Source organism: Aspergillus costaricaensis (genome assembly GCF_003184835.1).
Source record: "Aspergillus costaricaensis CBS 115574 unplaced genomic scaffold BO79scaffold_22, whole genome shotgun sequence".
Lineage (NCBI taxonomy): Eukaryota > Fungi > Ascomycota > Eurotiomycetes > Eurotiales > Aspergillaceae > Aspergillus > Aspergillus costaricensis.
In genome coordinates, this window is record NW_020291822.1 from 176957 (window position 1) to 189903 (window position 12947).

The 12947-nt window shown below is 52.3% G+C and overlaps 2 protein-coding genes across 2 annotated transcripts; one reads left to right on the forward strand and one right to left on the reverse strand.

Annotated features, from left to right (window-relative positions):
- Positions 1-1905: 1905 nt before the first annotated feature.
- BO79DRAFT_288604 (NACHT domain protein) lies at positions 1906-8700 on the forward strand. The gene is made up of 4 exons (XM_025688703.1): positions 1906-2662; positions 2716-3055; positions 3116-3391; positions 3442-8700. Exons 1-4 carry the CDS (start codon positions 2213-2215, stop codon positions 8556-8558), a joined length of 6183 nt encoding a protein of 2060 aa, XP_025537923.1. The 5' UTR covers positions 1906-2212; the 3' UTR covers positions 8559-8700.
- A 131-nt stretch (positions 8701-8831) lies between these two features.
- Positions 8832-11224, reverse strand: BO79DRAFT_176005 (putative MFS peptide transporter). Its single transcript, XM_025679828.1, has 6 exons — positions 10702-11224; positions 10534-10656; positions 10268-10490; positions 9852-10220; positions 9650-9804; positions 8832-9598 (listed from the first exon to the last, which is right to left on the reverse strand). Exons 1-6 carry the CDS (start codon positions 11033-11035, stop codon positions 8916-8918), a joined length of 1887 nt encoding a protein of 628 aa, XP_025537924.1. The 5' UTR covers positions 11036-11224; the 3' UTR covers positions 8832-8915.
- Between the last annotated feature and the right edge of the window lie 1723 nt (positions 11225-12947).

Consider the following 12947-nt stretch of genomic DNA (forward strand, 5'->3'; position numbering starts at 1 on the left):
GTCCGCTTTTCTCCCCGAGACACCGGCAATGGCGCCGTGTCCCTTACCGATAACTGGATCGAGCCTTCTCTCGCTGAACCGTCACGTGGGAGCCAAAATTATCCACCCGCCGCGGATTGCAAGCCATCGTGAATCTCCGATCTCTCTTTCCAGCTGAATGACGAGGTTCTTCCGTCCAATCCATACCGACCCACCCGCCATGCCTCCTGGCTGAATCAGATCTGCTTATTGCCCCGAGATCCCACGGGCTCCATGAAACTAATGTATCTCTCTTGATCCGGCTAATCATGACTCCTGCCTGCAATTTTCGGGGTTCCATCCTGGTGCGTCGGGGACTACGCGGCCTGTACATTGGCCAAATCAGGAACGTCAATCCCCAACTTGGTCAGGATCAGACGCTTCCTACACTCTCCTGAGCTAAAACAGCTCTGTTTGGTCATCAACCCAAAATTACATACAGGTTCAGCACTGGCTGCTGCGGAGGTTCCGGATCGTGCAACCCACCGCGCTAAGCGGGCCGGGGCGGTTCCTCAGCCGGGAGTCTGTGTGTGCTTGCCAACCATGGAACTCCCAATCATCCAGCGCACGGCAATGGTGTTGGCTCTGGTTTTGGATGGAAGACCAGATCGTGTATCGACATAGTTACTCCGGTAGACAAGAAACCTAAGCAAATGTATTAACCGGCTCAGTTTGACGATTAAAACCGATTGTTCTGTCCGAGGTAGGCAACCGTCTATCCCGTCTTCAGCCCGGTGGAACCTTCTCTGCCTGCTGAGTAGCCGAACTAATTCTAACATACAGAATACTGGCATGGTATCGACTTTACATACCACGATGATCACTTCGAGTCCTGCCAGCCGAGAAGGATTCATCCAATCCGCGTCCGTCCCCTCGATCGGCAGTTCGTCAGGACGATGCGGGTTTGCCCACTATCCGACATTCGTTCGTTGCCATTGGCCCCAATCGGAGAGTTGGGCCCATCCAGCCCCCTCCGCCCCAGTCGGGAGATCACGTCCTCTCTCTACCCCTCAGGCAGCCACAGCTGAACTCTTGCCCTTGCAAGGATCATAGCTGTTCAATAGACTATGCAGCCAGAAAGGGTAACTAGCACAAGGAGGAGCTCAGCTCTAGTTCAGCGGAGACTCCGAGTTGCTAGTCAAAGTAGCTTCGAAACGGCCGCCACGAGCAATTCACGAGACCCAATGTGACCTCTATTCGCCTGCCCCTGCCGCTGCTCGTGGGTGTGGGCACCATACGGGATATGGCCCGTGTTGAATGACAGAAAGTCCCGGGACGCCGGTGCTAATGTGGAGAGGGACATTGCACTCGTCCAGACTGGCCTGTGTTGCTCCACTGCCCATCCCGTCCGCATGGTCAAGAAATGGGACAGTAGTCGATATGCAGTAGGCTGGGATGCACTGCGCAGAGGGTTCACCTTCCTTTCTGATACGCTCATCGTGTCATCACGAAGCAGTTCCCCCTCCATCTCCCTTTGCAGGTGCCCGGCGGCGAATACCCTGCATTCGTGATGTCAATTTCATGGAGTCCAAACTTTGATCGTCAGAGGGGATGCAAACAGTCAAAGACATGGGTTTTGCAACCCCATTAACAGTAGTCTCTCTATTGGTCCCCTCCGAAAGAAACTTTGATTTGGAATTCTCAGCCGTTCTGGCGGTGCTGAGAGGCCAAAGATACAGAGGGACCCATCGGGATCAGACTCTTCTCAGCCACGCTATGCTGCAAGAGGTATCATCGTGGATGGGGGGTTAAGCTTGCCACTATTGCTTGCTCATGAATCGTGCTCACACGCCAGCCCACCTCATTGCATCAGCCCCCGGTAACCCAATCCAGCCCCCTGTCTAGGGTTTTTGTCTTTGCTTTTCCTACTTATTTAAGTGATCTTTCTTCCCACAGAGAACGGTCTTCCTCTCCCTCAGACTGATACGAGGATTAACCTCTTAATCAAAGCCTTTGTTCTTCCATGTGTTAGGTTGCCGTTTTGCGTCGCTATTTTTCTTGTATAGTGAGTTGTTGCCGCTGCATCTCCGGAGAGACCTCTGCTGAGCCTGACCTTCCTCCACGGCCTACAGTCACCCCCTCCAGATACCCCAAGCAGTCGCCACAACTCACTCGCACTCCTTCTCCCGTGAAAAAAACACCACCTTCGAGGCCCACAGAAACACCAGATCTTGCTGATACTCAAACAATCACAATGGCTCCATCTATCCTGTCCCCCGTCCCTAGCAGCTTTGCTTCCCCCCTCTCCCCCAAGATGCCCAGACGTATCTCGGGATTCGCGGAGAGTGATACAATGTCCAACAATGGCATGTCTCGCTCAATTACTTCCAGGAGGGTGTCGTCTCGCAGACTCGACCCTCAGGAGACGGAATTCTCCAGGAAGCTATCTATCCTTCAGCGCGAGACCGGCGATGAGCTGGGCTTGACCCTTTCGGGTGACTTATATGAGAGGGTCCTGTCCTGGATTCAGGAAGAGCGTATGTCCCTTATGCCCCCCGACGGCAGCAACTATGACAAGGTCCTCGGCTGGGCGCAGCTCTTTGTCACGAGACTCCGGTCCTTCGAAGATGCTATTGAGGGCTTCACCAATGTCAGCGGTCTTGCCTTCCAGATGGCTTACGGATACTGCTTTCGCCTTCTCAAGGTATGCTCGCCTGATCCGAACACAAGGATCACGCTAATGGTCGTTCATTCTAGCTCGGTGACGAGAATGCCCCCGCTTTGATGACATCATTTGGCTTTTTCTACAGCAACTCCACAGCCCTCGGAAACCTTCTCGAGCGGACAGGGCTTTTCAGTGTGAGTAGTGATATCCGCCGCCAGCTGGTCCAGGCACTGGAGGACTTGGTGCACTTGATCGCCAGTGTGGCCATGCGCTTCCATACAGCCGTTTCCCGCCTAGGGGATGAGTGGGAGTACATCAACATCTACGAGGCTTTCCCGGAGCAAATTCATAAATTTCGCCGTGCTTGCGAAGAGATTAGCGAGTCCATGTGGAAGCACCAGCTTGTGAAGGAACGCGGTGATGAGACCAAAGGCAAGCTTCCTTCCCTCTTTCTGATGTCAAAATATTAACTGACATTGCCCGAACCTCCAGTCGCCGATGTTAGGGCTGTCAGATCCTGGCTCAGCCCCGAGGACCGTGTCCTCTCCAACGTTGCCGAAACCGTCTCACACCTTGCCCATGACCGCGAGGAGAATACCTGCCGCTGGGTCAAGCAGGCTCTATTTGACTTCCTAACAAGTGAAGACAAGGTCCTGTCCATCGTGGGCAAGCCAGGCTCCGGTAAAACCATTCTGGCATCTGTTCTTGTTGACAATCTGCAACACGCGATCCGCGGAGTCCCCTACAAGACTCTGTTTGTCCCCATTAGTAAGTCCAATGAGAGGTTGGTCTTTCTGATCCAAACTAACATAAGGTAGATGCTCGTCTTCCTGCCGGGACTAGGCCCCGGGCTATCGTCAAGGCCATTCTGTCGCAGCTATTCGAGAAGCGCATTGGAAACGTCGAGCTGCTCCAAATTCTGACTGATGCCTTCCAACGCAGCAAAAAGGCTACGAACGATAATGATTACGATAACATCCTCTGGAATGCTTTGGAGAATGCATTGGGTGCCGCACTTCAAGGTGCTAAGGACCTGGTCATTGTTGTCGATGGTATTGACGAGGCTTCCTGCGGTGAATCTGTACTGCTACAGAAGCTGAGCGCTGCCACAATGAAGGGCACAAACGTGAAGTTGATCGCCTTGGGTGCCGAGACGCCGGCTAAGGCATCAGGCCATCACACTGTGCCGGTCACGGATGAGCGAATCTTCGATGACATTTCTACCGTTGTGCGGAGCCAGTTCCTTAAGGACAGGGAGAGCGTGATCTTCCCTGAGCTTGATGACATTGAGCAGGATGCAATTGTGGATCGCATCACCGAAGCCTCAAAGGGCTCATTCCTGTGGGCCAAGCTTGCCTCGAAGCGCGTTCGCAGCGCGGATAATGCCGATAACCTGAACAAGGCGGTGGATGATGTCGTGAACGCTAAGATGACCATCACCAACCTCGTCCTCGAAACGGTGCAGCATAAGGGCGTAACCGATGAGGCTCGCCTGATGTTGCTGTGGCTCGCAACTGCTGACCGCCCTCTTCTGTTTAAGGAATTGCAGACTCTGGCCTCTATCCAGATTGACAAATTGGCAATTGCCGAGGGCTACCAGGTCGAACCACGCAAGGTCCTTAGGCCTGTCAAATCTTTGGTATTTTTCCAGGACGGGCAGGTCTACCTTCGTCACGGTCTCATTCGCGAAGCAGTCTTGGAGATCTTCTCCAAAGGCAAATTGATCCCCAACGTCAAGGACCGTCACGCCGACTTTGTGACTAGGTTGTTGATCTATATCAAGTCGTACGTGACTGAGCCGCAGGGCAAGGAGCCGTCTCTTTCCCCTCTTATCGGCCACGAAACGGATTCGCTGGTCAGCAGGTACCCTCTGCTTGAATTTGCGGTTCAATACTGGGTGTCTCATCTGAGACAAACGACCGTCTTTGTCAACCAGGGTGAGACAGGTGCCGCGAAGGAGTTTGCCAAGGTGCTGCCGACTTCGATTACCGTTCTCCTGCTTCAGAGGGCTCTCTGGGCGAACAGGCCTACTCCTGAGCTGTTGAGCTACCAGACCACGGTGACTACTATTTGCCGCCAGATTCTGAACCCCAAGGATAGGGTAACTCTTCAATCCATCATCAACCTCGCGCTATTTTTCCGCGACGTTGAATATATTCCGGAGGCGACGCCCCTGTTGTTCGAGGCTACCCGCCTGAGCCGCGAACTGCTGGTCAACAGCCCGTCTTTCACGGCACAATTGGCCAACATCTTCCTCGAGCTGACCGTGAGCCGTGTTACGGAGAGCAAGACGGAGGTTATGACCATGCGCGAAGAGACTCTTAATCTCCTTGTCACTTGCTACACAAAGCTGTACGGCGAATCCCACAAGATGGTCATCTCCACCCGGGAGCAGTTGGTCAAGCACTATCAAACAATTAAGGACTTCCATAGGGCCGAGGAAATCAGCAAACACATCAAGATCCTCACTGTCGGAGAGCAGAGCATTGAGTCACGTGAATACCATGGTGACTGGGGAGTGCGCGTCAGGGGACATCGCGGCAAGGTTGTCCAGACCAGAATCAACGACTTCTTGGAGATTGAAGAACATGACCTTCTGATTGAAAGGTCCGAGTCCTTCGACTTTGAAGCCATGATCAAGGAGGCCGAGCAGTATACTGCGCAGGGCAAGTTTGACCTCGCGGAGCGCATCTACGTCGAAATCTGGCAGCGCGTGAACAAGGAATGCCGCACCAACATGACCGCCTTGTGGGAAGAGAGGAAGCTGGCGTCTGTTCTTGCTTACTCCCATTTCTTGAAGTCTCAGAAGAAAGAATACCAGGCCGCTTCCATTCTGTCCAGTGCTTGGCAGGAGCATGAGCAGACTAGTCTTACCATCTCTGATACCTCGGTCTCTTACTTCCAGGAAATCGCAAAGATGATGAAGGTGGTCGGCATTTCCACCTTGGCTCTGACCGTCTTCAAGCACTGCTCTGAATACTACAAGAGCACAAACCGCACCCAGACGTCGAGCTTCAAAGAGGTACAGCAGAGCATCGAGTCCACATCGAAGGAGGTCATGCAGTCCTTCAGTTCTGAAACGGTCATGTCCGAGACCACGGTTGAGGAAATGGTTTACGAGGCATCGAGCTCCATTACCACCATGTCTCAGATGTCGTTCACTGCGACGACAGAGCTTTATGCTCAATATGTTGAACAGCACCGCTGGCAAGCCGCCACTCGGCTGATCAAGAAGGTCCTCCACGGTGTTTGGCCTGCACTTTTCGCACCGAACTTGCAAGATGTCACCCTTCCATCCAAGCATGTAGAGAGCTGCATAGACCTTGCCGAGCGTCTCAGCAAGTGCTACTACTCCCGTCGTCGTTTGAGCAAGGAGGAAGATATCCGCGTCCGTATCTACCGCGCGTTGCGGGGTGGTCGCAAGGTCGACGACAAGCTCAGGCAACACAACACGGATGAGCTGCTTCGTTTGCTGAAGCGCAACTCTCAGACTGACAAGATCATTAACCTTCACCAGGAGTTGCTGAACGACTACGTCGGCCACTACGGCCCGGGCGATGCAATTGTGATCAAGACCCTGTGGACTTTGGCCGAGCTGACGCACCCTCGCCCCATCTTTGTTGATTACTACCTGCAGATCGTTCGCACTCTGAACAAGGACTCTACTACTTGCCATCCCGAGGCATTCCAGCCATTGGTCATTGTCGCGACCGAGCTGTGGAATCAAGGCCGGTACTCCGACGCTGTGCAGCACTTCAAGATCCTTTTCACCTCCTTCATCAGCAACCCCAAGCTCAGCCCCAGGTTCCAGGACCAGACCTTCGTGCAGACAATCTTTAACCGGTACACTCACTGCTTGCGCAGCGTCCGCACCGAGTTTACTGCCCTGCACCAGGTCACCGTTGAGTACCAGACCAAGGTCAAGGCAGTGTTCGGTGTTACTGCTACCATCAGCCTGCAAGCCTCTCTGACCCTCGCAAAGCTGTGCCAGGAATCCAAGTCGTATGAGGTCCAGGCCATCAACATCTACGAAGAGCTGCTTGCGACAAAGTCTCAAGACATCGATCTTGGAGAGATCTCCAATACCCTCGACGCTATCTATGAAGAGCAGGCAGCTCTCGTGACGGAGAATGCGGAGTCTGTGACTACGCAGCAGGCCGACCGCGCTCTGAAAGTCTTGAAGAAGCGCACATCGACCGTGCGGAAAACCCACGGTTGGGCCCACGAGGAATCCCTCACCCGGATGAAGCAGATGATCTCTTTCCACGCCGAACGCAAGGAAACCGAGACTGTATTGAGCGAGCTCAAGCAAGCTACCGTGGAAATTTTGAAGTCTGAGACTTCTACGACCCGGTTGATTGCCGCTGCCTCCACTATCGCGTCCAGCTACATTGCGTCCAACCAGATCCAGAAGGCGACCGAGCTTACTCAAGAGATCTACCGTCAGATTGTCATGAAGGATACCTCCAACGTCAAGTCCGTGCAGTTCGACCTTGCTTCAAAGGAGCGTCAGAGCCTCAGTTTCCTGGCACAGCTTGAGTACAGTCTGCGCCGTAGCACATCGGTTACGATCACCGAGATCCTGGCCGCTCTGACGACCGAATATGTTTACTTCGAAGAATTCAGAAGCCTGACCAAGTCCAAGACGAGCTCCATTCACACTGTCTCTGTGTCCACCGCGCGCCTGTACCACTTCCTGCTGTCCAACAACCGTCAGACCGCTGCGGCCCGCGTTTTTGATGAATTCGTGGACTACTTCGTCGCTACCGAGGGCAAGCGGGTGAAGCTGACCGAGCCTGCGCAGGTACGCATCTTCGCTGAGACCATCCTGCGTCACTTCAGCACCCACCGCTCGGATGACTTCATCCGTTCCATCGGTATCACTAGCAACGACTACGTGGACCAGCTGCTGAAGAGCCAGAGATGGGGCAGCGCTTGCGACCTTGCCCTTGCCTCGTTCCACTACATCAAGTCCCACGAGGAAGTCTACCGCTCTGTCGGGATCGTCAAGTTCATCTTCGCTCTTGGTATGACTATTGCGGGTCGTGACCTTGCCGCTCACCCTGATGACGCCTCTCGCCAGAAGATGCTGGGTGTCTCTTCCATTATCATCAAGGAAGCGCTCACCGTCATCAAGAGTCTGAAGCTCGACATGGGCGGCGTCAATTTCGAGCAGCTCAGTAAGTTGATCGGATTGCTTGGAGACCTGAAGGACTATGGCAACCTGGCATGGCTTCTCACCATCCTGTGGGATAGCCGTGAGGCGCACCGCAACTGGCCATCCTACACCCTTTCTCTCGGCCACCGTCTCATCATCGCTCGCTTCCAGATCGGCAAGTACAAGGACGCTATCCGTCTGGCCGAGGACATCACTTACAACTGCCGCCGCGTGCACGGACCTCGTCACCCCAGCACTTTGGAGATGTCGACTCTGCTGACGCAGTTGTACACTAAGGTGGCTACCAGCCACCAGAACCACAAGGAGCTGGCCAACCGCTACTACAAGAAGTGCGCCCAGGTGCATGAAAGCATTCTTCGTGCCTTCAGCGACCCCTACTATGCTGACTACGAGGACAACCTCGAGGCCAGTCTGAGCATCGATGGCTCCATGTACGGCGATGCACAGGACAGCACCCCCGATACTGTTCCCGAGGCCCAGCGTGTTCGCCAGCACCTGCAGCTCTTCAAGCTGGCCGTTGAGCGTCTGGGTGACTGGCCCGGCGACTACCAGGACTACGTGCGTATGAACCGTGATGTGTTCGCAGCATACCTCGAGGACCTGAAAGGAGTTGAGGGAGTCGAGAAGTGGAACCTGAAGGCGTTTGGCTCTGGCAAAGCTTCGAGCAACGACGATGTGTTGAACCTGGACTTGCAGTCTTGGGATATTATTGATACCCAGGGTAGCCCTGTTGTTGAGCCAGAGGAGGAATTGTAATGATCATGTTTGCATGGTATATTTGATGATTGGTTCATGTTGTGATTTTCCTGTTTTGGATTTACTTGGCTTTGGTTGATTCCCTCTATTAGTTTGCTTTTTCACTTACTTGCCTGACACCTAATTGACTGCTTGTGCGACGCTTAATATGTTTCTTGCGTAATGTGTAACATCTGTAGATGCATCTCGTAGGAATAAACAAGGCGTATCTGAATGAAGATAGGGGCTTTAAGAAGGAGGATATGAATGAGAATATAGTATTAATTCATATGAGTGGTCGTAAACATATACTGGGTTTGAATTATCTTTTAAAGTAACTACCTAGTACGTGGATTCTTCTCTCAAACGGCACGCATCCTATCGCTGCTCTTCATCAGCATGTCCCTCGGGGCGACCTTCATAGTGACTCTGTGGCAGATGGTTCAACTCATCCTCTTGACGATCGAGCTTATAGTTCGTCAACCAGAATCCCGCAGCGCCTACAAAGGCCAGAATTGCTACGACAGCATAATTCCACACCAGGAGCGGGTCATTCGATAATCCCACGAGTGCTTGTCCAATGGCGGACGAGAATGCGTTCATGAACAAAGCCACGGCTTGCACGAGGGAGCGCATGTTGCGCGGTGCTTTGGTGAAGGCGTATTCAAGTGAGGTTACGGATGCGAAGATCTCGGAAATGCCGCCTAGGATGTAGACCAACGCTTGGACCCAAACGGAAATGGGCGAGTGCGAGTTGTATTCATCCAAGCAGTAGTTGGCTTGTTTTCCGCATTCGCCTTTCTGGTAAATGTAGTATTGGGTGACGGTGGCGGCGATCATGGATAAACCGGCGGCGATGAAGCCAGCTGTGATACGCTTGAGAGGGGTGAATTGAATGCCGACTTTGCGGAGGAATGGGTATACTAGCTGGTCCATGATGGGGATGAAGATGATGAGTGAGAGGGGGTTGAGGTTGTTGATGATGTCGTTGGGGACTCCACCTAGACGCATGGTGGCCGCCTGAGAGGTCAGGTTGTTCAACATTTGGTTGTAGGCCAGCCCTGGATTGTTAGCATGAGCTGCAAAGAGAGACCAGGGGGTGGTGAACGTACAATACAAAGGATACCACAGAAACACCTTGCATGCTTTCAGACCACGAGCTACCTCATCTACCCATTCATCATCGAAGGTCATCCATTGGGGACGACTGGCACCCAAAGCACTGGGTTTGACCGAATCCCAAAAGGGGGTAGGATTCTTTGTGAACCTAAGATGTATTAGAACAAGGTTGAGTGTGTATAGGGAGACACTTACATCTTTGCAGGATTCAGCGACCAGCGCCCCTCCATCGCTAGCTTCCACAGCCTGAAAGCCTGCAGGTACACAGACCCAGTTGGCTTGACCAGATAGTACTTGTTGCGGCAGATGAACAACACTGTAGGGCAGAAAGTGAACATGATGGTGGGCAGGAGATATGAGAGCCAGAAGCCAACGTAGCGCTCCGCATACACCATGCTGACTTGTCCTAGGATGGAGCCGATGTTAATCATCATGTAGAAATACAGGTAGATGCGCGCGATGGTGGCAGCATGGTCGACAATGACGCGTTCTCCTGAGGGGAGGGTCTTGATGTACGGCCTGCTCTCCCGATATTGCTCCGCGATCAATGGTGAGATATTTGACCTAATCCAGTTAGATAATGGCCACTATGGAAGTGATAACGAGCTCACTTGAAACCACCAGTTCCCACTCCCATGATAACCAGACCGATTGAGAAGCAAGCAATTGCACCGTGTGGATTATTGATAACCGGCGGGATGGCTGAGATGACGAGGATTGTATGTCCCAGCAAAGCGACTCCGATCGAGAACATGATGGTGCGGAAGCGACCCCAGTACTGGTCGGCCATGAAGGCGCCCATGAGGGGCATGATATAAGACCAGAAAGAATTGACTGATGGTCAGCAGATGGTCATTCTGCATTTGTAGCAACTTACATAAGGTCAGTCCAGTGGAAGCTTGCTGTCCCATGCCCAAAGCACCGGGTACCAGATTGTCTAGACCATGAGTCGAACCGGTTGATGAACCTTCAGGAAGCGGACGTTGGATGAAGTTGACGACTGTCAATGTTAGCAGGGAATAGAGCGGGCTAGTGACGAACGTACAAACTGCTGTAGTTCCATAATAGGAAAAGCGCTCGCACAATTCCACAAAGGCTACAGTATAGGCTGTCCAGGGAATTTTGCCGGAGACGCGACGTAGAGTCCTCAGTTCATCCGGAGAAGGGTAGTCTTTCTGTAGAGCTGCGTCGTCTTCATATGCGGCCGACGAACTGAACCCACCTTTCTCAGCGGTTTCACGAACCACCTCGATCTCAGGTGAGGTGGCGGGACGTAGCTCAGCTGAGATTCGATCCCTCTTCTCATCTGGATGCGCATCATGAGCAAAGGCTGCAGACTTCGCAATCTCTGCCACTTCAACAGTGTCTGAGGGATTCATGATGGGCGCAGTAGGGACGGACGCGCAGAGGGAGGAGGAAACGATAGATTGCGGTTGGGAGGGGTAAGAGGTCCAGGGGAATGAACGACTTTAAAATGGACAGGCCAAGGTTGGACAGCCGATCGGTTGTGCAGTGAAGGAGAAGTCCCGTCTGAGCGCGAGGTGACCGACCATTATCGCTTGTTTTGTGCCACCTCCAATCATGGAAGGAAGTGAGTGCAAGCTGAGTTTGGGTTGGAAGAGCCTATCGGCTGGCCGTCCTCGAAGTCAGGGTTCCTCCACGCCATATGGTGCCAAGATTCTGCCTTATCGCCGGTTGTGCGACAAAGCGCAATTATTCATGTCTCCTCAGTGACCCGGGCACTCGCTCGGTCATGTTTTCCGGGATGTCAGCCAACGAGGCCGAGGCATTTGTCTCAGCTCGAGCTGGGCACTCTCCCTAATGGCCACCGCGATAAGCCCGGCAGAACAAGTGGATTGGTGCGTGAAATTTGGGGTGGCTTGGCAGGTCTTGGGACAGGAAGCTGTTAATGTGGCACTGGCGGAATGTTGGGCTTGGCTGGCAGGCTGGGGTGCAACCTCACAGCTTGGCTCGACCGGGGGCACCAATGATGACTTGAGGGAGTTGACCCTGAACCAGTCCTCAAGATTAGGATTTCAGGGTAATGATACCACCACGCGATCCTATCGGAGCAGCCCGACAGTCCCTTGCCTTGACTCATGGAGGGCCGTTGTTACACCATCTCGGACTTTAACCTCAAAGGAGCCAAAGAAGGAAAAAGTAAGAACGGGATCCCGACGGAAGATGCTAGCCATAAACGTGGACATGTACCTGTTCCCGCCACTGTAGTTCTTGGTAACATCCTTCCATGAGATGATACGCTGGAGGGGTCGTCCGGCCAAGCGATCATGTGCCAGTGAAAATTTAATGCTGTCTAAGACAGCGTACACTCCCTACGTCTGCCATCTTTTAGTCACACTGAAAAAGAATTGTTATTGTTGGTCTGACCGTACTAATTTTTAAACGGTCCAGAGGATGGAGACAAAAAATTGAAATGCAGAACATAAGCGAGATGATGAGGTAAAAAATATGGGGTAGCTCCTTGCTTCCCCGCATACCAACCGATGATCATTGCCGACCAGGGATGCTTTCTCAACCCAATCTGGCTTGTGGGGTGAGACACGTTCTAGACTATCCACAAAGTAGCAGTGTGCAACGAGCCTCAACATGGAAATGTCTCCATCTCTGTTCGCACCTGATCACACCCCTCTCAGATTCCTATGTAGCCGAAGCTCGATGCATCGTGAAGATCCCTCAACGGTCCGGACCTGCCATTTGACATAGAACTGTCAGTACCCTGTAGAGGAGTGTATAATTATCCAGCCCATTAGCGATCGGATTAATGAAGTGGGTGAATTAGTCTGTAGTGTAGTGCATATGGGGTGACATGTAGATAAGCATTGAGGTAATTCATTCTATGCATGTCCATTCAAACTATTCAATGTATACCAATCGATATTCCTTGCTCTGATGAAGTTCCTTCACTAGATCATTCTCCAGCTCTATAAAATTATCCACCGGCCCTCCTCCATTCTCAGTTCATATTCTTCTTCACTACGAGTGTCTAAAAAGATGAAAGCAATCACATATGGATGCTCTGAAATTGACATTAAAATTCAACACCGAGATTAGAGAATCTATTCATTGTCGTTAGTCAAAGGACAAATATTTGATATATACGATTAGTCTATAAGGACTATCCACACTTATCCAAGAACGACGCTTTCTACAATGCTAAGAACTACCATGGTTGAATATACCACACTCTCTGGCAGACACGCCATCTGAAGTGATGCGGTATACCGTTCAGTACATTTAACCATGTCGCATCGGGTACTCTGTGCAATAAAT

Bases quoted from the DNA above. Each gene is read 5' to 3' on its own strand.
- BO79DRAFT_288604 (XM_025688703.1), top strand. From the start codon at position 2,213: ATGGCTCCATCTATCCTGTCCCCCGTCCCTAGCAGCTTTGCTTCCCCC. The intron at 2,663-2,715 runs GTATGCTCGCCT...CGTTCATTCTAG, and splicing joins ACTGCTTTCGCCTTCTCAAG to CTCGGTGACGAGAATGCCCC. The intron at 3,056-3,115 runs GCAAGCTTCCTT...CCGAACCTCCAG, and splicing joins ACGCGGTGATGAGACCAAAG to TCGCCGATGTTAGGGCTGTC.
- BO79DRAFT_176005 (XM_025679828.1), bottom strand. From the start codon at position 11,035: ATGAATCCCTCAGACACTGTTGAAGTGGCAGAGATTGCGAAGTCTGCA. The intron at 10,657-10,701 runs GTACGTTCGTCA...TAACATTGACAG, and splicing joins TTATGGAACTACAGCAGTTT to TCGTCAACTTCATCCAACGT. The intron at 10,221-10,267 runs GTGAGCTCGTTA...TAACTGGATTAG, and splicing joins GTGGGAACTGGTGGTTTCAA to GTCAAATATCTCACCATTGA.